The following is a 22,767-nucleotide window of genomic DNA, read 5'->3' as shown; positions in this document are numbered from 1 at the left end:
ACCAGAGATGTGAGCTGTCAGTCGTTAGTCAGTTGTGTCTTGGGTGTTTTAAAATGTCCTCTTTGCTGTTTTCTGTCCACAGGGTCCTCCTGGTTTCCCTGGTCCTCAGGGCTCACCTGGTTTACCTGTAAGTTGTAATCACACTTGAACTTAATTTTAATTTTCTATCTCTTCTCTTACTGGCTTTTAATCAGTAATGGAAGATTCTTATCCTTTAAACAGGAACAATTACAGCTATTTAAAAATATCTTTAAATGTCTAAAAACTGGTTACTGGTTCTGCAAAAGAAATGCCCCCAGTAACCGATACATTATTAAAATATGGTATTATTTAATTGTTAATACTGAGGCATTAGTGATGTAGAGCTAGTTTTATTAATTTACATACTGTTTAGTGCAGGTATTCCAAAACTAGAGGCCAAAGGTCCAAATGGCTCCGAGATAAATACTCACGTTCATGAGATGATTAATTGGGCAGGAAAGAAAAATGAAATAAAAGTTCTGTTGTACAACTTTGGGCTCATTTTTCTCTGATCTTTGTTTTCCTGTGAAATATTGGATAATTTTTCCTTTTTGGGCTTCAGACAGAAATTTAGAGGAGAAATAAATCTTTGACAACAATAAACAACTTCTACAAAAAGGCAGGAAAACACTAGTTTAACATTCACAAGGCATTGTATCTCAGAAGATCTTAGATGTTTTTTTTTATCTTAATCTTAGTAGTAGCTTGAAATGATATCTGTGAAAAAAATGTAGTGGATTACAAAAAATATGTATTTTACCCTAAAATCATTAAGCAGATTGTCAATAAAATGTTGCAGTCTCTCATAAAATTAGCATAAAACAAGTAGCCATTATGTTTTGCATTTAATGCCTAAATTCCAAGAAGCCATAAATGATGCTGTCACTCAGCAGCTCTCAAAATTGCACAGTTTTTGCAGGGAGTCTGGGGATATTGCAGTGACTAGTTCAGTAGTGAAATCAGTTGAAACACACCGTGTGTTCACAAACATCTGCACGTAAAAGAGCCCGAACACGTAATTTACATACCAGTGAACCAAATGGAAATCAGACAGCTGTTCTGTGTGTATTTTTTCTGTGTCAGTTGAGTAGGCGGTCTTTCAACACGACCGGAGATAAACTCACTGCAGAAAGAATCTGGTTACATGTGGCTCAGACCATCTCTGAATGTGGTCTGAGCAATCTGTTGTCATTGTGCCCTCAATCCATCATGGGTGCGTTCACACCTATACTTAGAGCTGTTCACTTGTGATTGGATCAGCCAAGTTGCATGTTAAAGGGATAGTTCATATTATTTGAAGTTGGATTATATGAGGTATTTTAGCCAATTAAAAAGTTCTACTTGAAAAAAGAGACATCAGTTTAAATGTATGCTATTTCTGGAATGTTTTCACTGCTTTACTTTCTCATCAGACAACCTTTTCTGACCGGAAACCACTGGTGAGAACATGGGGAGTTGCTGGTCTACCACTGCCTTGATCTGTTTGTTTATTTGTGTTATTGCTGTTGATTACTTTGATGTTTGAAACACTTAGTTTGGATTCACCACAATCACACAGTAACACAAATAAACTAACAGACAGAGGCAGTGGCAGACCAGGAACTCTTGTGTTCTGTGAGGTAAAATGACAGATTTTAGCCATAGATTTTGGTTGGCTTATATTTTTGTCAGAAAAGGCCGTCTGGTGGCAAGTTAAAGCAGTGAAAATATGTTAAATAAAGCATACACTTAAACCTTAGACCTTTTTTAATGGACTAAAATACCTTTTGTTGCTCTCCCTTTTCACAGCAGTACATTGCTTTGCTTCTGCTTCTCCAAACTGGTGTGTCAATTGGCATCTAATGTAGCTGTCATAGATACATAGATACAACCCCACATCAGATAATCTGAACTATCCATTTAATGCCAGGTGTAAGCAATGCCACAGAGAAAAATAGCAAGCACCAAAGTACAGAATTGTACTTGACTAACTCCCATGAAGCTTATTCATAGTAGAGAAACCTGATTTTTGTGCCACGGTTTTTAAGACACTTATTTTTCTTTTAATGGCAAGATTCAAAAGCTGTGAAGATGGACTCTTCTGTGAAATTTTCTGTGTGGGCATGACTAAAGTACCCAAATGCAGATGCTTAAAAAGTTTTCTTGTACTTTGATGACCTTTTTTTTCCAACTCACCACTCATACCAAAATCCAAAAGTGCTTGAAAACTACTAAGTGCATTCTTCTCACTGCCATACAGTAGCTTGTCAGTATTTCTGTGAAGGAGAAAAATTCTATATTTTGTTTTAACTTTTTATATCTATTATTATTTTAGGGCAGCACCATTGGATTTTTGTCTGAAAACTTGGAGCTTGTCTTGTCTTTGACGCTTTCCATGATTTCACAGCACTCCCTGCAGGTCTCAGTGAAAATGTCACACACCGTGGCCCATCACACAACCTCTTAAATACTGATTTACAGAAATCAGACAGCTGGTCCGTGTGTGTACCAGTCTGTGTCAGCTGAGTAGATGGTCCTTCAGTGTAGCCTGAGATACATTGTTTACACGCTGCAGAAATAATGTGGTCACATTCGGCCCAGAACATCTCTGAATATGCTCAGATATTAAACACATCCTCAATGCTTCTTGGGAGTATTCACACCTGTACTTAGAACTGTCCAACTGTGGATCACCGAAGATGCATGCTAAAGGAATTGTTTGTAATATTTGAAGTGGGGTTGTATGAGGTATTTTAGCCACTTAAAAGATCCCTCAACCCAAATGTTCCTCTCTCAAAGCCAATCAAATTCCATAGGCAAATCATTTAATCTTGCAGAATATGGGAGTTACTGGTCTACCACTGCTTTGAGTTGTTAGTTTGTTTGTTATTGTGTTACTTAGGTGTTGTAAAAGGTTGATTCAGATTCACCAAAGTTGCACAGTAGGACAAACAAACTAACAGATCAAGCCAGCAGTAGACCAGCCACTCCTGTGAATTCTGCAAGGTAAAATGTCCCATGGAGTTTGGTTGGTTTGAAGAAAGTTATATTTGTTTCCCATCCCCATCTCTGCTTCTCCAGACTGGTGTGTCAACCAGCTTCTAGTCATAAAGCATCTATACATAAAACCCCACATCAGATAATAAGGACTATCCCTTTAATGTAATGTGTAAACAGGGCCATAGAAATAGTAAAACAACAGCTACCAGAGTACAGAGTTGTACTTGAGTACAAGTTTAGTTACTCAGGGCAGAGACTTCTCACCTCTGATTTTAAAATCTTTATCTAATCCACTCTTCTCTTTCTTTTTGGCTTTTTCAAACACAGATCATCTCACTTTTCAATCAAGCAGCCCTGTCTTGATTATCCTGTCTTTTCCATTTCTGTGTCCTCCCCTGCCTCCTCTCTGCGGCTCTTTAATGAAAGTTATTTCAGATGAGGAAACGGTTTGGTTGTCTCTTTCTCCAGTTGTTCAATTATTCCCCCGTCTAAGTGATGGAGAGTGGGGCCGCTGTGCAGACAGAGCCGCCCTCCCCCTCATCTTCCTCATACCGATTTATTGTTTTAGGAGAATAGAGATGCTGAATGGACGAGCTGTGTGACTGAGCGCTGCGTGGAATCCATTTGCAGCGTAGCCGCACTTTATAGCATGTTGTAGCTCCTGCTGTGTGTCCGTTTGTACTCTTTGTGAGGGAGAGGGAGAGAAGTGTTAACCTGCCACTGAATATATAACTCATATTCAGCAGTGAGGAAGTTACTCACAATGATCAGCTACTAATTACTTTCCTCTCAGTATGATCAATTAGTAATTACTTTCTCTAAATTACAACTCTCGGTAATCATTCTAATCAGCAGTCATACTACTAAATCCATCTCCCAGTGATATTCTTAGCATTTCTTTGGAAGTTCAGTTTTATTTATTTATTCTAAAGGGATAATTCATTGAAATAAACAGCTTAAAGACTAATTATCACTCTCAGCTGCTACCATTTCAAAGCTTCCACTGACAGTCTCATTTTCTTGCAAATCTTTCTCTTCCTTTTCTTCCAAAATTCATCTGTCTTCCGCTTACAGCAGCTGTTGCTAGGCAGCAGATCACAGTCACACATTAATATGAATACATCTGTCAAAACATCATTCAATATTCAATTAATAGACTGTGAAATATAGGTTTTCAATACATCACGGTATCTGTCTGTAATGCGATCCCAGTGTTTTGTTGCTTAGTAACACATTATCTGCTCATTTTCTTTGTTTGTCGTTGGGTTTGTTTGATGAAAGAGCGGGGTCTGAAAGAGATAATTTGAAATAAGTTAATTAATGAAGAAAATAGTGTGCAATATATATATAATAATAGTAATCATAATAATAGCTTTATTTATAAAGCACCTTTAAAAACAGTTTACAAAGTGCTTTGGCAGACAAAGCAATAGAGCAGATACCCAGGAGGCAATATGACAACAGAATGCCAACAAAAATGAGGCCAAACAGAAGCAAGACAAAATTAACTAGTAAAACTAAGACACAAGCAAAAGACACTGAAATAACAGACAACAAGAAAAACATGACAAGGGTAAATAGAAATAAAGGGAGAAGAATATGAATAATAAAAGGAATGAAATTAATAACAAGACCACATCACATAATGTCAATATAAGTAAATACAAATAAAAAGAAATAAAAGATTAAAAATATATATTAAAATGATGACATCACATAAAAGTAAGTCTATAAAAATGGGTTTTAGAAAGTGATTTAAAAGAAGAGTCGAGGGGCCCTGATGGAAAAAGCACGGTCGACTTTAGATTTAAGCATCAACTTTCAAACCGCCCAGAGAGCCCCGCCTGAGGATCTAAGGCTGCGCACCGGCTCATAAGGGGTTAACATTTCAACCATGTAACTTGGGGCCAGACCCAAATGGGCTTTAAAAGCGATCAGTAAAATCTTAAAATGAATTCTAAAATGCACAGGGAGCCATTTGAGGGAAGCCTGGATTGGAGTGATGTGATGTTCTCTGTTAAAACCAGCAAGAAGCACAGCTGCTATGTTCTAAACCAGTTGGAGGCAAGAGAGTGAATTTTGATTAATGCCAGAGAGGAGTGAGTTACAATAATCGAGTCTTCAGAATATAAATGTGTGAATTACTTTTTCCAGGTCAGAGTGTGGGAGCAGTGGTTTGATTCTGGAAATGGTTTGCAGTTGAAGAAAGCAGGACTGGACAACTTTTTCTGATGTGTGTTTGAAAACTGAGATCTGAATCGAATGTTATTCCTAGACTTCTGGCGATGCAGACAGGGGACCAAGGCTATTTTCAATAGGATTAATGGATTTTCATGGACTGAACAGTATGAGTTGTTGAGTTTAAGAAAGTTCTGGGTCATCCAACAGTTGATATTGTTAAGACAGTCTAACAAAGCAGCTGGGCGTCTTGGGTCATCAGGTGTCAGGGACTGGTATACCTGTGCGTCGTTTGTATAGCAATGGAAAGATACTTTGTGAGGGTGGGTAATATGCAAGCGGAAGCATATAAATAGAAAATAAAATTGGACCTAAAATTGAACCTTGCAGTACACCACGGGCAATCTGAGTTTTAGAAGATGTGTAATTACTTATGGTGAACACAAAGGCTCTCTCTAGAAGGTAGAAATAAAACCACCTAAGTGCAGGGTCCTTGATGCCAACCCGTGTCCCAAGATGTTGAATTGAAATAGCGTGCACTTAAATCTAAAAGAAGTGAAATTGCACTCTTTCCCCTGTCAGCTACTAAAAGAAGATCAATGTTTACCTTAAGGTGGGCAGTTTCTGTACTATGTAAAGCTCTAAAACCTGATTGAAAGTTCTCAATGATGTTTTTATGCACATAAAGCTAAAAGTTGGGTTGAAACCACTTTTTCTAAAACTTTTGATAAAAAACTGAAGTTAAAAAGTTGGCCTAAAATTATTAAACAGAAGGAACAAGGTTTGGTTTGGACCAGAGCATGTTTAAAAGAAAATTAGAAAATGCCTTTTGCTAATGAGCTGTTAATAATCAATACAATACTGGCTTCAACTCTGTCAATAACCTCTTGGAGAAATTTTGTCAGAATGACATCAAGGCTGCACATGGTTGATTTCATATTTCAGATCAAATCGACAGCGAAACCGCTTCAAAATCGATTCTGTTAGTAAAGAAGTTTAAAAACTCTTCACACGTCTCTTGTTGAGGCATCAGTAAAATGACGGGGAGGTCGAGGTGACTGAGTCTATAACCTTAAACAAAGCCGGGGTTGGATTGATTTACTAAAATTAGATTTGAGAAAGGAAAGGATGATCTCGCCTCTTTAATCGCTTTTTGATATTTCATAATTTCATCTTTGTAAATCTTTTTCTTCCATTTTCGTTCCTTTTTCCAAGAGTGTCTTTAATTCAAGCATAGATTCATTTAGCCAGGGCTTTGGTGCACTATTTGACTTCTTGTCTTTGTAGGGGGCAACAGAGTCCAGAACAGCCTGACAGCTTTGGTTAAAACCAGACCAAACCTGTCAGACTGTTCTGGACTCTGTTGCCCCTTACATACATAATGAGTTAGTATTTCAAAGTTAGAAACTTTGTCAAATAAAGAGTTATTATCTTAAACGATCAAAAATATCAAGTAGTATCAACTAACTAAAAAAAAAATAGTCATTTATTAATAATGAGAAAGTTTGTCATCATTTTGAGATTGATTATTTAGAGATATAAAGTCATTATTTTGAGATAATGAGTCATTATTGTGAGAAAAAATCATACCAGGCTTGAAATCTAACCCACCACCAACCGCGGCAGCTATGACTGTGAAATTCCTGCCCTGTGCAACACAATAAGGGATGAAGAGTGAAGGAACATTTGGAAATCTGGGGGGGGGGGAAAGAAATATTGAATTCACCAACCCACTGGGCCGAGCAGGCAATGTTCAGCCCCTGGATATCACCATCACAGAGCTAAATCACCGTCGTGACGCCTCGTAGAGGTGTAGAGCAGAGGACAAAATCAAATGCAGGCGGTCCCGAAGGGAAATGGTAAAAGCCAGTTAGCTGTTTCCTCTCTTTGATATTGACTCGGGTTGTCCTTGGCTCATTTCCACCAGGGGAGTGTCTCTTTCTCTCTCCCTGACATACATATCACATCCTCTGCTTCATTTTCTAATCATTCCTCAATCCCATCATCTTCAGGGTCAGCAGGGTGAGCGAGGGTCACCTGGCCTCCCAGGAATGAAGGGTGAACAGGTAGAGTATCTGCCAATCAAATTCCCTGGAATTATATCAAGTAGGAAGCTAACCTCCTTCGCTGATTGATTGATTGATTGTATGATCGTTACCTCAGGGCCCTCCGGGGACGAACGGGTATCCGGGACTCATGGGACCACCTGGACTGCCTGTGAGTTCCTCATTACGAAGGAACTGTGAGACTGACAACAATCTGACAGCTTTAATGGATGGTTACGTTGATGTGTGAACTGACATTGATTAACTGTGTATATGTATCTGCCAGGGACTGAAGGGCGAACGTGGAAACCCAGGAAGCGGTGGTCAGAAAGGAGAATCAGTAAGCCATTATACTGTTACGTAACACACAATGCATCTGCAGCTCGTGCTGTATATCACCGGCTAACATTTCCTGCCCTTCTGCAGGGTCCTCCCGGTAACCCTGGGTACCAAGGACAGGCTGGCTCACCGGTCAGTGTTCCACCATAAATTTTGCTGCATAAGAAATATTAAGAGCCAGGCTTCTTCATTTATCATTGCAGACTTTATAACTGAGAATAATGTGAGCTATACTGTGTCTGCAGGGCATTAAAGGAGACACGGGGCCAGCAGGGCCTGTTGGTGCCAAAGGAGATCAGGTACGTATAACACATAATGTGACTGGTAGAAACAAAGATAACACTTTATAATAACCATCATTAATAATTGGTAAATTAATAGTTAATTACTTTAGTGAATAGTTATTTTACTGTTAAACATTCAAATAATATTCATGTATGCTCTATGAACCATTCACCAAGCACTTATAATGTTTTTCAGTGGTTATTGAAAGAATGATTATTGATGCACCACATTGTAGTTTATAAACTATTTACAAAGTTTCATAGACATCAGTTGCAATTTTATAATGGCTATCAAAATATTGTTTATAGATCTACTGTACAGTATCTGTTAGCCATTTACAAGACATTATAAATATCAGTTGCAACTTTATAATAAACATCCAGATAATGTTCATAGACAACATGTTCTCAAATATGACAAATAACTCGTCAAACTACAGTATGACACTGTTACGTAAGCTTTAGCATCAGTTTTTTTATTCTCCAGTGAATGCAGTACACTTCTGAAGCTGCCCCATCTCTTTAAATAATAATTTCTGAAAGGTTTACAAATCATTAACAAATGCTTAGTATAGTATAGTATAGTATATATTAAAATAGTGTATAAAATGTTAAACTTTTAGTTTACTAATATAATCAGAATGCTATTCTGATTGTCACCCATCAGTTGTGATAAAATATATTTCTTATCACACAAACTAATGGTAAAATAGCATATTATAGCATTGATAATAATTAGTAAACGTAATTAGCATTTCATTGTTTATTAACAGTGAAATAACTATTAAGTTTGTTTAACAATTTACCATTTATTAATGATAGTTTATATGAAGTGTTACTGAAAGTAATTAAGCAGATATTCATATGTTACTCTTTTGTATTTGAAGGGTTTCCAAGGATCACCAGGTTTTCCAGGACCACCAGTATGTAAACGCTTTACTTTAAATCTCTGGTGCATTCTTGCCTTTGGAATCATTGTAGTGACTTTGTGTTTTACTGTATTGTGTGCTCTTGTAGGGTCCTCCAGGTGCTCCTGGCAAAACTGGAAGGGATGGGCAGTCTGGGCTCAAAGGTGAAAAAGTGAGTACAAAGCTCACTTTTAGGCCTTTCTGATTTGCATCCAAAATGATCATTTGTTGAACTGAAAATCTCTACTTTCAAAGGGCAATGATGGCACTCCAGGTTCTCAGGGACCAACTGGACCCCCAGGTTCCCCTGGCTCCCCAGGGCTGATGGTATATGCATATTATAGTGTATTTCTGCACATCATCTACAGTATATTTGAGCAAGCCCAACATTTCTGTGAACTGTTTGGTGTATCACACTCTGTGTTTGTTATGAAAGGGCCCCCCAGGTATTGAGGGATTGGATGGAAAAGATGGGAAACCAGGGCTGCGGGTGAGTCATACATACATGCATCACGTGGTTGGTGTGCCCACACACGAACAGAATAATCAAACAAAAAGTGACTGTAGTTGGGATACTTTAAGACATGCATATAATAGTTGACCTTTGGCACTGGCTATTTTTCGTTATCAGGGAGAAGCAGGCCCTCCAGGTCCAGCAGGACCACGGGGAATCCCAGTGAGTATCACCTCTAACATCTCCATGACCTGATTTGATTCTCTATCCATCCAGTGCAGTAAACAACATGAATTAGACATGAGGAGCACAATGTGTATATCCTGAATAGAGAATGCTATCTGAAATGTATTAGCTCTGTTTCATAAATATATATAGGGCTGCAATTTATGATTATTTTCATTATTGATTAATCTGTCAGTCTGGATTAATCTGGATTAATCATTTAGTTGTTTGGTCCATAAAATGTCAGAAAGTGGTGAAAAATGTTGATCACTGTTTCCCAAAGCCCAAGGTGACATCCAGAAACGTCTGGTTTGTCCACAAACTCTTCCTGTGCCCAAAGATAGTCAGTTTACTATCATAGAGGACAAGGACACCAGAAAATCTTCACATGAAAAATCAGAGAATTTTTGGTCATTTTTTCATCAAAAAATGACTCAAAACAATTAGGTGATTATCAAAATAGTTGGCAATTAATTTAATATTTGACAAGTCATTGATTAATCAACCATTCATTGCATATCTACACATATAATGAGACTGTAAGCCATGGGTCTAGTGATGACAATGTCAGTCCATTGGTCAGTTGATCACACACTTTTGTCAATATCTCAACAGTTGTTGGTGGGATTGCAATGAAATTTTGTACAGACATTCATGGTCTCCAGAAGATGTATGTCCACTCCCATTACAGATCCCTGACTTTTCTTTACCAGCAGGTTTTCACATCTCCAGTCAAATATTACATCCAGCATATAATTTGATGCAAAATGTTAAACAAATAGTCATGGTCCATGGTTTTCATGACCCCCAACTTTTCCTTGGGTGCCATGAGATTGAGCTTTTTGGTTTTTGGTGAAACGTCTAGACAACCATTGAATGGACTGGGATAAAGATAACCACGGTGACTCTCCTTGTCGTGCCACCAATAAGTAAAAGTTTTCACTTATCACGTTTAAAATATGTCAAAATCTAACGGCACATAATCATGTACACACATGGGACAGAAAGATTTCTGGCAGAAAGCCTTTTTAAACATGTGGTTAACAGCATATTGTAACCCAAACCATGATCTTTTCCAAAACCTAACCAAGTAGTTATGTTGCCTAAATCTGACCAAGTAGACTACTTGCCTATATCTAACAAAACTGAATCAGATAAATTAAAATATAAATTAATGAATAAATAAGTGATTCTGCCAGAAAGGGCAGAATCTGTATGAGGTTCAGATTTGTAACTTACAGTAAATTGTCTCAAGAAGTATTGGCTGGATTTCCATTTGGTAATTGTAACTAACTGATCCCTTAAATGTTCCTCTCATGCCATCATCAGGTTTTTAATTAGTTCTATTCTAAGACTTTGGTTTATGACCAAACACCTGCAAAATTAATGACGGTTCCGTCAGCCTCAGATGCACCTTTGTGCCTACTTCTAATTAGCAAATGCTGCATTTTAAATTAAGACTTGTTAACATTTATCTTAAGGTCTAAGTGCAGCCTCACAGAGTAGCTCCTGTAGCCCTGCTGTAAAACACAATCATTTTGAGAAAATGATGCAGTTTTGTGCTCCTCCAAACATTCACAACAGCAAAGCTCTTTTTATTTTTCACATATAGTATAGTAGCTTATTTTGGTAGACACAATCTGGTAACTTTTTCTGCCTTCTTATGCTACATATTCTGTATTTTTATGGTTCACCTTCAGCTTCACAAACAATAATCTACTGTAGTATGCAAATTAGCTTGCATGACTAAACATTTTTCTTTGAAAGCCTGTCTAAAGCCCTTTATGGAAAGATGGATTAATATTTTGTGCTGTTGAGGTTGTAACTTTTATTCTGAATTTAAAATGAATACTTTTGTGTAGAAAATTACAGTACTGGTCTGTGCAATCATTACTGAGTCTTGTTAATGATGTACTGGAGATATCAGTGGTGATGTGACCTCATTTGCAACTTCTAAGCTTCCTATCATCGTCTAAGATCTCGTTAACTTTCTTTCTTGTCACAGCAGCAGATGCGGCAGAGATAGCGACATTCACACACTGTTGTCAGCTTCAGCACGGCAACGAGTAGCAGCCTCTCTTTTTTTATGTCTCTCACTCATTCTCTCTATCTCAGTTTGTGTTCTACCCAAGAGCAGGTGTTCAGGATTTCAAAGACACGTCTGCCCGTTCTTTGGCAGCATCGACTTTGTGAATTTTGATACTGTACCAATCTCATTCTCTTTGATGTCTCTCCTCAGGGATTCAAAGGGAAAACCGGCCATGTTGGCTTCCCTGGACAGAAGGTTAGCCAGCAACTCATTGCTTTACCATCACACTCTCGCTTGTCTGTTTGTCTACTTACACTTGCTGTCTGTTGCTTGTGTATAAGGCCAACTTGTTATATCAAACTGATAATTATGACATGTGTCATGACACAAGTCCGGGGTTATTAGTGTGCAACCTTGTTGTCTTCAGTCTCCACTAACAAAAGAGTGATGCATTCCTCTCATTTTTTTCTATTACCTTTTGATTACTTCTCTCATCCCCTCAGGGTGAAGCTGGTCCCTCAGGTCCACCTGGACCATCAGGCAGACCAGGACATGATGTGAGTATTTATTAGTATTAGATTTCAACTGAGACTGGATTTTGGGGGCTGTTGCTGATAACAGTATTAGATACTAAAAAAATTCTGATATTTATATATCAGCTGATATCGCAATGATCCTTCAAACGTGACAAAGATATGCAATAGAGGCAGGATATTTTATGGTTCAGCAACACATTTTTTTGTCCAAAATGTCATCAGGTCACCAAAACAGTCAACTCTCATTGGTATTTTTAATAAATACGTTGTTCAAAAGCCAGCAAAAATAGAAATATATATGTACCATGTATGTTGGGAAGAAACCTTGTATGTCCAGGGTTGTACTTTTCACGAACTGAAGAATGAAACCCAGTGTTTTTAGAACAAGTCAACACAGTATCGTCAAAATCTGCAGCTTTTAATACCTCTCATCAAGAGCGATCTCATCGGCCACCCCAAGTATAACTGTCTGTCTGTCCAGTGAGAGACAGGAACTTAGTTTGAACCAATTATTTGACAAGGATTTTTAAATATGCATTGTTTTCTTTTGTATGTAGTGTTTTGTAAGTTTAATTTACTTTATGGAGTATTTTACAACACAGGGTTGTACAATAAAATGTTAGTTGTAGTTCACTTTATGCTACTCACAAAAGCAAAAACTCATACATAAAAAACTATGTACAGCAAATCGGTAAATAAATAAAACTATAAATCCTAAAAACAATTTAATGATGATAATTTTTCATGGTGGAATGCTGAGGATAATTTAAGGAGTTTCACAGCCTGAAGAAAAAGGTACAACAGAGGTACAATTTGATCATGAGGACTTAAAGAATATTTTCATTAGATTTGTATCGTGCCACTCTGCTGTGATTTGTAGGACTATTTATTCTTTAAATAAACATTTTAAACAGAGGAATGTAAAAAAATGGTTTACTGTAATTTTAGTGCTTATGAGGCATGGTAAATGCCTCATAAATGCCAATATCTGATCCGACTGATATATCCATCATTAACCCAGTTTCATTTGGACTAAGATAAAACAACACATCCATAATCTGTGCACACAAGTCCAAAGCTAGAGTATATATTTTATAGTCAGTGTAACCCTGGAGATCTTTAAAGGTCGATCTGTGACCTTTGCAGGGAGATCCTGGTGCGCCAGGAGCTCAGGGACGACCCGGACCCCCCGGCCACATTGTAAGTTCACTGGCCTCTTAACCTCACACATGCATAATCTGTTGCTACTGTCGTATGTCAAACCTGAATAATGTGTGCGTGTCTGCTTTTCCCATCAGGGCTCACCAGGTCCAGCTGGACCACCAGGACCTGCCGGACCATCAGGAATTGTAAGAGAAAAGCTCGGAAACGTGACCAACATGCTTCTAATGGACAAGAAATGGATGATAACATTTAATTAGCTGAACTATTAACATTCCCAAAGAGCTAAAGGGTTGTATCGGTAACCAAGCACATGCTAGAGATCAGAGTAAAACACAGTCCATTTGGAAAACTAATGATGACAAATAATATTAACAGAAGATAATGTTATACATATACATACATGCAGGCATACATACATGAAAAGAATTTTGAAGATGGGTCAAAGATGTTGCAAGGGACCAATTTCCAGTTAGCTAACGAAAAATTTATGTAGATTAGCTAGCTAGTTAGCAGGTGTTAATTAGCTCTCAGATGTTTTGTTTTGATGTTTTTATCAGACATTCTGCTGACATTAGCAAGATGTGAACATATGTTGCTTTTACAAGACCCCCAGCAACATCTTTCACCTATCTTCAAAATTTGGGTTTCTTTTAAGTAAAGACGAGTGAAGCAAATAACCTAGCATAAGCTAAGTACAGAAATGATTTTTTTCCCCCAGGGTGACAAAGGCATGTTCTGCCCTTCTCTGTCTCTGATTGGTTTACCCTAATAATCTAACCCAAACTCTACCTAATCACACTCCGAATGCCTAAACCTACCTATAACCTACCCAACCCAAGCGACCCAAACCACTGACGAAAACAAGCACTAGCCAATCAGCAGTCAGAGTAGGGTGGATAATGACTTCATCATCCTGGGAAAAAAAAAATGTGTACAGGAACCGTGAATGGAGAAAGTTGACCAAGGTTCTGCCGGGTACCAGGCTTACACAACAGTTATTGGAGCACAGAGTGAAAGGGGCGGGACTTAGGAGTCCTGCTATAACACCTGCAAACAATAATGGACAATCTGAATTTTGCATCTTCCCTCTGTAGGGTATAAAAGGAGATAAGGGCCAAGTTGGAGAGAGGGGTCTTCCAGGGATGGGAGGAGCCCCAGGACCACCTGGGCACCCAGGACTCATGGTTTGTACCTCTCAACCTTCCAAATTCGTCCTCTGAAACCAAGTCAATTTCATTAAACATCATTCGAGCTGTTACCATACCAATATATCTCACTTAACCTTTTTGTCTTCTGCTTTGACTTTGTCTTTTAGGGAGAGCCAGGCAGTGACGGCACTCCCGGTAAAGACGTGAGTAATGTCCGGGTGTGGCGTTTGTCCCCATTAAAGTATAATGGAGAGAGATGGATGTGGCGATAAGTATATTTCATTCCTTTGATGGATATTTCTTTCTTTGTTTTGACAGGGAGTGGCAGGCCTTCCAGGGGACAGTGGGTCGCCAGGTCAAAAAGTAAGAGTTGAAACAGGGTGGTGGAGTGTATTAAGTGAGTGTGTGTTGTCAAGCAGAGCATCAATCATCCATTACCTCAGCAGAATTCAGAGAGATGCACCCTTCCTCTGTTCCGTTTAGCTTTAGAGACTTAGGCCAGTGCACTGTGGTGCTGAACTCTCCATTTCTGCTCTCTCAGCACCCGCACTTAACACAGTCATCAGTTCAGTAACTCTCCGACCCACCCGCCGACACCCTCCATCCTCCTCACCTCACTTCACCCCTCTCCAGCCGGCCGCCCGCTAGCCCTGTGTAGCTACAGAGCCTGTTGGATGTCTCCGTAGACACAGGCTTACAGTACTGTAGGTGGATACAGTGATAAAGTTATTCTCTGCCTCTGGGATAATGCTATTAAGCATGAGGGGAGATGCTAGATGAGGCTATTTGTCACGCTGACAGGATGGCATTGTCAGGGTTTTAACTGCACAGAAGAGGAGAACAGAGGAGAAAGACAAGAATGGACTCCTCTATTCTTCTCCCTCCTCTCTATTTCAAGAGCCGCTTGTCTGTCGGTGACGTGTAAACATTAAACGTCCATTATGGGCTGCTTTGTCCTCGATAAATCACTGTCGCTAATGCAGCAGGGCTGCTTTTTGAGTGTATTTAAACAAGCCGAGTGGTGGGCTCTGTTGTGTGGAAAGAGATATAGATGCAGCCAAAAGCTGTGTTAAAGGCTGCGGCCGCTGCTACTGCTTCTCTGAAATGGGGATGGTAGTAATCTGAATAATGTTTTAGCAACAAATAGAAGCAGAAAAAGCTATCTAAGGAAGAACGTTATAGTTAACCGTTTAGGGCTGCAACTAACGATTATTTTCAACATCAGTAAATCTGTTGATTATTTTCTCAAGTAATCGATTAGTTCTTCAGTCCGTAAAGTGTCAGAAAATAGTGAAAAATTGATTTGAGAAATGACTGTTGTTCCCTAAAGCACATTGTGATTTTCTCAGATGTCTTGTTTAGTCCACAATCAACCAAGATATTCAGTTTATTGTGATAGAGGACTGAAAAGACCATAAGATATTCACATTTGAGAGGCTGAATTCTGAGAATTATGATGTTTTTCTTTTTTCTTTTTTTCAAGAAAGGACTCAAAAGGATTAATTGATTATTGAAAAAGTTGGCAGTTCATTTAATAATTGACAATTAATTAAATTACTAATCTCTCTATTATATAATCAGCTGTGTAATTATTTGTTTTGTGGTGAAAATTAGATGAAAAGATTGATACCACTCTCAGATCTCTATGGTAAATATGAAGCTACAGCCAGGAGACGTTTAGCTGAGGTTAGCTGAGCACAAAGAGCAGAAACAGTGGGAGACAGTCACAATCTGTTGTTTTAAAATGAAGGTTTTTCTATGAATAAACAAATGAGATCTAATGCCTTAAGCTAAGCTAAGATCTCCTAGCTTTAGCTTCATGTTTAATGTTTGTGCACATTTAACATGTTTTTCATTTGCCATAGAATGAGCCGTTTATATCTAGAGTGTGCAGGTGCTTCCTCATGGACGTCACCATGTATCATCATCGTGTTTCTACAGGAGCTCAGAATGGACAAAGCAAATGCTGACTGTAGATGCAGTGTTTTTTGGCAGCTTTGCAGCCACCATAGGCTCTCCTATGAGAGGGGTGTTGGTTGCAATCTACAACCTGACCGCTAGATGCCACTAAATTCACACACTCAACGTTTAAAGGCTTCATCCCTCAGTTAAATATGAAGGTAATGTTGCATCTTAGCTCAAAGAGCTGCAACAGTGGACTACAGTTAGCCACAACCTGTTGTTTTGTATGAATTAAACAAATGAGATATTATGTGTTAAGTAGTGAGCTGACAATTTTTTACCTCTGTTTCACTGTTTTTAGTATTTATACTTAGATTATTTATTTATTTAATTTCATTTTACCTTTATTTTACCAGGCGAGTCATTAAGAACACATTTTTATTTTTAATAGCGGCCTGGCAAAAGGCCTTTGGAGGAAAGGGGGCAGCATGAGCTAATATCTCCTAGCTTTAGCTTCACATTTAACATATAGACATGAGAATGGTGTCAATCAAAACTTTTGGCAAGTAAGCAAATACACTTTTAAAGTTAGTATAATAGTGAGTTTAAGAAGTGATATAACCAGTGTTAATATCTTATCATTTCCATGGAGACAGTGGACAAACTAAACACTGGCTCTTGATGCAGCCTTTCATGTCTTTTGTGAGTTTCATGGCCACACACTTGGAATGCCAGAAACTAATCCAAGATGACAAAAAATGCCACAATGAAAGACCATTTTATCTGCTTTCTAAGCTACAGCTTCATGTCTTTTATCTACTAACATTTCCTGTTTGTGTCTCCCAGGGTGAACCAGGGGCCACAGGCCAGAGGGGTCCTCCAGGGGAGAGAGGTAGACCAGGGCCGCCTGGTGGTGGAGGTTACCACTCCAAGGATGCGCAGCCCATAATGGGACCAGTTGGACCTAGGGGGGAGAGGGGAAGCCCAGGTTCAGACGGCCCCCCAGGGCCCCCTGGAAACCCAGGATCACCAGGAAATGATGTGAGCTACAGTTTCATCACACTCACAACTTTGTGGCTGTAGCTTTGACTTTTGATCAGCTCCAAACTATTCAGTATCCAGCTTGTCTGTGAGAGGAGGTGATGACATGCAGTGTAGTGGCCAAAGGCGCTCACAGGCTCCATCTGCTCGTCTAAATAATGAATTTTTTAATTATCTGCTTTGATTAATGTTTGCCCTTTTGTTTTCCCTCTTCGTCTCTCTGTTCTTAAACAGGCTGTAGTCAATTATGATGAAATCAAGAACTTCATCCGCCAGCAGGTCATCAAGATTTTTGATGGTGAGAGCACCTGCTAATCTCCATGGAAATACACCTTGTTATGTGATGTTTACTGTGTAGAACGCTGCAGTTTCTCTTTAGATGCATATCTTTATCTGTCTCAAACAATTATTCCATTTCTCCTCCCGACTGCATGTTTGTCCTCCCCAGAGAGAATGGCCTACTACATGTCTCGCATGCAGATGCCAGTAGAGATGGTGGCGTCCCCAGGTCGGCCTGGGCCCCCAGGGAAATCAGGAGCACCAGGTAATCCCGGGTCCCCAGGTGCACCCGGACTCCCTGGACAGATGGGCAGACAAGGCCGGCCAGGAGGCCAAGGACCTCCAGGTGAGGCTTGTCAGTTATGATCAATCAAGCACCAAGACAGTGACCTATCATCACATGCTCTGACTGTAAACTGATGAACGGTCATGTGGTCAAAATGTGTGACTCTCTGTCTGTAGGACCACGTGGACCACAAGGAGAAAAAGGAGATAAGGGTATTGGAGAGATGGGAGATGTAGGACCACCAGGAGCACCAGGTAATATACCACTGGTCTGTGGATCAGCAAGTCGTACAGTGGCAGCCGTTTGGCTTGGCTGATCATCACTGATATGTGAAAAACATTAAAGAACCAACAACAATATTAAAAATCATACCTGAACCTTTAACCTGAACCTCAAAATCAACACTACAAAATGTTAAGAACCTCAATATTAATGGTAAAAAATTATAGCTACGCCAACATTGGCAACTTTTGGCACATTTAACATTTAAAGTAAACTATTACATCTTAAATCAAGTGAAAGTAAAAATAATGCAAAGAGAACACAGCAAATACTCGAATACTAAATAATACAAGGCTATTTAAAACTAAGAAGGTAAGTTTTTAGCCATTACTAGGTAGAATGGGCAGTGTAAAAATTGTTTTTAGCTTTGACTTAAGGTTTATCTAATATCATCTGGGAAGTTATTCCAGGTCTATGTTGTATGATAACAGAATGCTGCCTCACCTTGCTCCACATCAGATTGGTGCGGCAGATTAAATGACAACACTTCAATCACAGAAGCTGCATTACAGGTGGATTAAAATAAACTTTCAAAGGAATAGTTCAACATTTGGGTAAATACATATGAAATACTTTTATTTGCTTTTTTGCCCAGAGTTAGATAAGTATATTTATACCATTGTCGTGTCTTTATGGGAAATACAATGCTACATCTAGTAGCTTGTTAGCTTAGCTTGCCATAAAGACCAAACAAGGAGAATCTTAGTTTGTTTCATCTACACAAAAATCAAAGATTTTATGAGAGCCAGACCAGCAGTTATTCCCTGTGAGCTAAGATAATCTGCTGCTGACTGTAGCTGCATATTTAACAAGGATGTTTTATTAATCTTTGCTGGATAGATGTTAATATTTCTAAGCATTGGCCCCATGGGCCACCAAGCCCTTAATGTAAAACGATACAAGCCAAACTTCAGTAGCCTCAATATATCGGTAGCCAGCCGGCGACAAATCAGTTATCTGTTTTTGCAGAATGTTGACCTTAAAGGTGCAACAGAATCTGTATGTTTCTGGAGTTGTAAGACTGTGTTGGCAAAGACCTACAAGAAGTAGGGACGTTTTGTGGCATCAAGCCATCGTGCTGTCCTCGCGCAGTATGTGAGAGTTCAGCCCCAGGGCAGTGACAGGGCCACAGTCATTTCATGTTTTGTCTTCCAGGTGTTCCCGGCCCTCCCGGCTATGGTAAGATGGGACTGCCAGGTTCTGTTGGCCAGCAAGGTGTTCCTGGGATCCCAGGCCCTCCTGGACCTCCTGGTACAAAGGGACGTGATGGGCGGTGTAATCCTGGAGACTGTATGAGCCATCAAGTAGAATACAGCCCCAAGGGCCCACCTGTCAAGGGCCCCTGGTAGAGGGCTCAGTAGAGGGACTGAAGCTAAGAGACAACGGATAAGTCATGAAGCCAAAGACCGTGTGACCCAATGTTATTAAATATGACCACAAGATGAAATAAAGCAGCTCGTTCGTTGTATAGATTTACCCACATAGATTTGTACTGTAGTTGTGAGCAAAAATCCACAGTTTCTTTCTAAGGGCCCCGCTGGAATGAGACCTGCAAAGAAACACCAGCAGCACATTTTTATTGCATCATTCTTTTTACCTATGAATGCCAATTCATCGCTATATTACTGCCTCTTACTTTAGTCTCGCCTCTTTTTTTCTGTTTCACTCCTTTTGTACATTTTCAACCAACCCAGGGGAGGTGACAAGAATCACAACCTGTATTTTCTCCTCCTTGATTAATTCTGTCCTCCTCTGTTCTTTTTTTTTCATTTTCTTTTCCCAAATCTGTAGGAGGAGAATACACACAATTATTGTAGCACTTTGCTTCCACCTCTCATATCTTATTTCCTTTCACGCAGAATCACATTCAGAGTGCATCCCATGCATTTCTAATATTCTCTCTGAGTGCTTATGGTGTGATGCATATTTGAATTTGACTTGTAAGAGAATATCCCCAGAAATGTATTTCACCTCTGTAGGAACAGATGTCAGAAACTTCCATTCATACCCTCTTTGATGGATTGACTGTTTGTACATATTTATATTTATATATATCGTGGCTTTTTATACTTTTTCAACAATTTGATAAAAGGCATACACATGGGTAGCCACTTATTTTTCATTGTCAGTGCATATAAAGCAACAAAAAAATGCCAAAGGGATTTTCTAAGACGTATAAGCTTTCAAAATGGAATAATGTGTTCTTTAAAAGACAAATTATTTATAGAAGAAAATTGTGTTTCCACAAGAAAGCATATTGGCTTTTGTAATTATGTTGCTAAAGTTCACTTTGTGTCATTTTAACTCCAGTCTTTTTTGGAAATACAGCCATTTTAAAGCATCTCATCTCATTTTGTATTCCAAGGTAGCTGTAATAGCCATCTGTCTGCTTCACCAGGCACTTGTTTGAGAAAATTTGAGCAATAATACAACCCATTCACCACAGGTACTGTAATGCAGCACACTGAGCGTGGCCGCCAAGCCCTCACTATCACGTGAAGATAGAAAATATTCTGAAAAGCATCACAAAAGGCTTTTGCAATGGTTAATGTTACTGTATTTTGGGTTTGCTGTGTCATTTTTTTTGTATCATTTTTATATCTGGCAGTCTATGGACTTTGAAATCACTACCATCTCTGTAGTTTAATCAGCAGATTAACCTACAAGCTGGTCAGACTTTTGTTTCTCACCGGCTGACCCATGGGAAATGTTCAACTTCAAAATGAATTAAATTGCTTTTCAAAAAACTTGTATCATGTGGTCGGTTCTGTGTTGGGTCAAACACCATTCAAATATAGTGTTGTCTACCCATGGAGTATGAGACAGTGGACCCCCGGGCATGGACATGTCCTTCAGACCCTAGTCCAACTCACCAGATAAACACTGCACAGGCACAAGCCTGCCGTTGGACGTCTCACCCAGAATAAACCTGCAGTTACGCGTCTCAGTTGTTTTGCGGCTGTTTTTGGTGTCTGTTATTTGTACGTGTTTGCAGTCCTTTAGGTCTCTTTGTAGTTATTTTATTTTTGTAGTTGTTTTGCATCTTTGTAGATGCAGATTGTGTCTCTTTGTAGTTGTTTTGTGTCTCTTTGTTTATGTTTTGTGGTCATTTTGTGTTTCTTTCTGGTTGCTTTGCACGTCTTTATAGTTGCTTGATTTTTTTGTTTGTTTTTCTAACAAGAACTAGAAGATTTGTATTTCCTAAAGAAATTGTGTGCAATTGCTGCATCCGCTGCTGCTGCTGCTCACTGGCCGAGCTTCCAAAAGAGCCCCAGCAAGAAGTGTTGGTGATTCACGTCTGTAGATGCCGCCAAAATCGGTGGTGGTTGAATAATGCATTCAAGACATATTACAGTGTGGAGGTATTGGTACCATGCTTCAATATGTCATGCACATGCTTTACTGCGGAGGGGTCAAGTCTCAATCATCTTCTAAAACATGAAGTTATCCACACAATGAATTATTTTGAAAAGTATGTAGTTGAAACATGTATTTAATAGAATAATCAGCTCCACTTTTGAAATAATTTACACATTAATATATTTTGTTTATGTTTTCTTCTCAGTGGTATGAACACATACGTTCCCATAAAAATGTCCATGTTTTGATAGTACTGTGAATGACCACAGAGCAATGGCTCAACAGGTTAGCAGCTAGCATGTCAAGAGCACAGTTTAGATGTAAATCCTACTCTCGCCTGAAAGTATTCCTGTTGTTGTTAATGTAAACAAGATAAACCAAGAACACCTGCGGACTGATATATGGACGCTTAAACATTTGAAGTGAACGAGTCAAATCCTGATAACCCAGCCTTGACATTTTCCAGGTTTTCTCCTCAGTAGTGTGGACAACAAATCTTAGACTGAATAGCTCACCAAGATACAATCATGTACTTTCCTCTGTCATGTAAACAAAAAAAGAAGACAAGAATACGACAAGACATTTCAAGTTTTGGGAAGTAGTTCAGCAAGATAAGATGCTGTTTAATCTGAGGTGCAAGGATTGCATCCAGGTTATCTTCTATTGACACTGCTTTGCTCCTCAAAAATATAAAGAAAAGCCAACAAACATAACAGCTGCTCTGCACATGAATATCTCAAGGAAGCATAATAAAGCACAGTTGATTCTCAACAATCTGAGTTTGAAGGTTCAGACGATTTTAGGACCAGCTTCAGGAATAGCAGTGTGCCACCTCCAACACCCAGGCTATCCTCTTCCAGTTAATGGATCACACAGTTGAGTTCTGTTTCTCAGAGGTTTTCACTTCTTTTCTTTGGACACAGAATTCATCGAGCCTCAGACGGAACGAACACACAACCTCCAACTTTCAAGCAGTTCTTCAACCCCCTGAACCACTAGATCAGAGGTTTTGACTTTTTGTAGTGTACACCAGCCTCCAAAATTCAGTCTGCCTTCCAAGGATCAAGCACACAACCTCCAACTTCTGAGAAGTCGTCTTACAACTTGAGTTACCAGATAGTTCCACTCTGTTTCTCACAGATTTTTCCTTTTTCCTGCGGACACCAGCCTTCGAAATTCACTGAGCCTCAGAGGGATCAAAAAAACAACCTCAGAACAGTCCTCTTACAACCTGAGCTAATAGATCAGATAGTTAAATCCTATTTCACTTTTTAGGTCTTCACTTTATCCTTCAATTCATTGATCCT

At 39.1% G+C, this 22,767-nt stretch overlaps 1 protein-coding gene across 1 annotated transcript in view; it reads left to right on the top strand.

Annotated features, from left to right (window-relative positions):
- The window catches only part of col16a1 (collagen, type XVI, alpha 1), a 105,724-nt gene extending 85,315 nt beyond the window's left edge, over positions 1 to 20,409 (top strand). The window contains 23 exon segments of the mRNA XM_084738713.1: positions 83 to 127; positions 7,191 to 7,244; positions 7,342 to 7,395; positions 7,510 to 7,563; positions 7,650 to 7,694; positions 7,808 to 7,861; positions 8,734 to 8,769; positions 8,864 to 8,926; positions 9,010 to 9,081; positions 9,191 to 9,244; positions 9,386 to 9,430; positions 11,673 to 11,717; positions 11,966 to 12,019; positions 13,145 to 13,198; positions 13,297 to 13,347; positions 14,257 to 14,346; positions 14,478 to 14,513; positions 14,629 to 14,673; positions 17,059 to 17,253; positions 17,488 to 17,551; positions 17,702 to 17,878; positions 17,995 to 18,072; positions 19,256 to 20,409. Of these exon segments, the coding sequence (XP_084594839.1) occupies positions 83 to 127; positions 7,191 to 7,244; positions 7,342 to 7,395; positions 7,510 to 7,563; positions 7,650 to 7,694; positions 7,808 to 7,861; positions 8,734 to 8,769; positions 8,864 to 8,926; positions 9,010 to 9,081; positions 9,191 to 9,244; positions 9,386 to 9,430; positions 11,673 to 11,717; positions 11,966 to 12,019; positions 13,145 to 13,198; positions 13,297 to 13,347; positions 14,257 to 14,346; positions 14,478 to 14,513; positions 14,629 to 14,673; positions 17,059 to 17,253; positions 17,488 to 17,551; positions 17,702 to 17,878; positions 17,995 to 18,072; positions 19,256 to 19,449 (1,659 nt within the window). The 3' untranslated portion in view covers positions 19,450 to 20,409.
- The last annotated feature ends 2,358 nt before the right edge of the window (positions 20,410 to 22,767 follow it).

This window comes from Lutjanus erythropterus, chromosome 16 (genome assembly GCF_056507025.1).
Source record: "Lutjanus erythropterus isolate fLutEry1 chromosome 16, fLutEry1.hap2, whole genome shotgun sequence".
NCBI lineage: Eukaryota > Metazoa > Chordata > Actinopteri > Lutjaniformes > Lutjanidae > Lutjanus > Lutjanus erythropterus.
The sequence above is the reverse complement of the archived record's forward strand: the minus strand, read 5'-3'. Positions and strand labels throughout refer to the sequence as shown.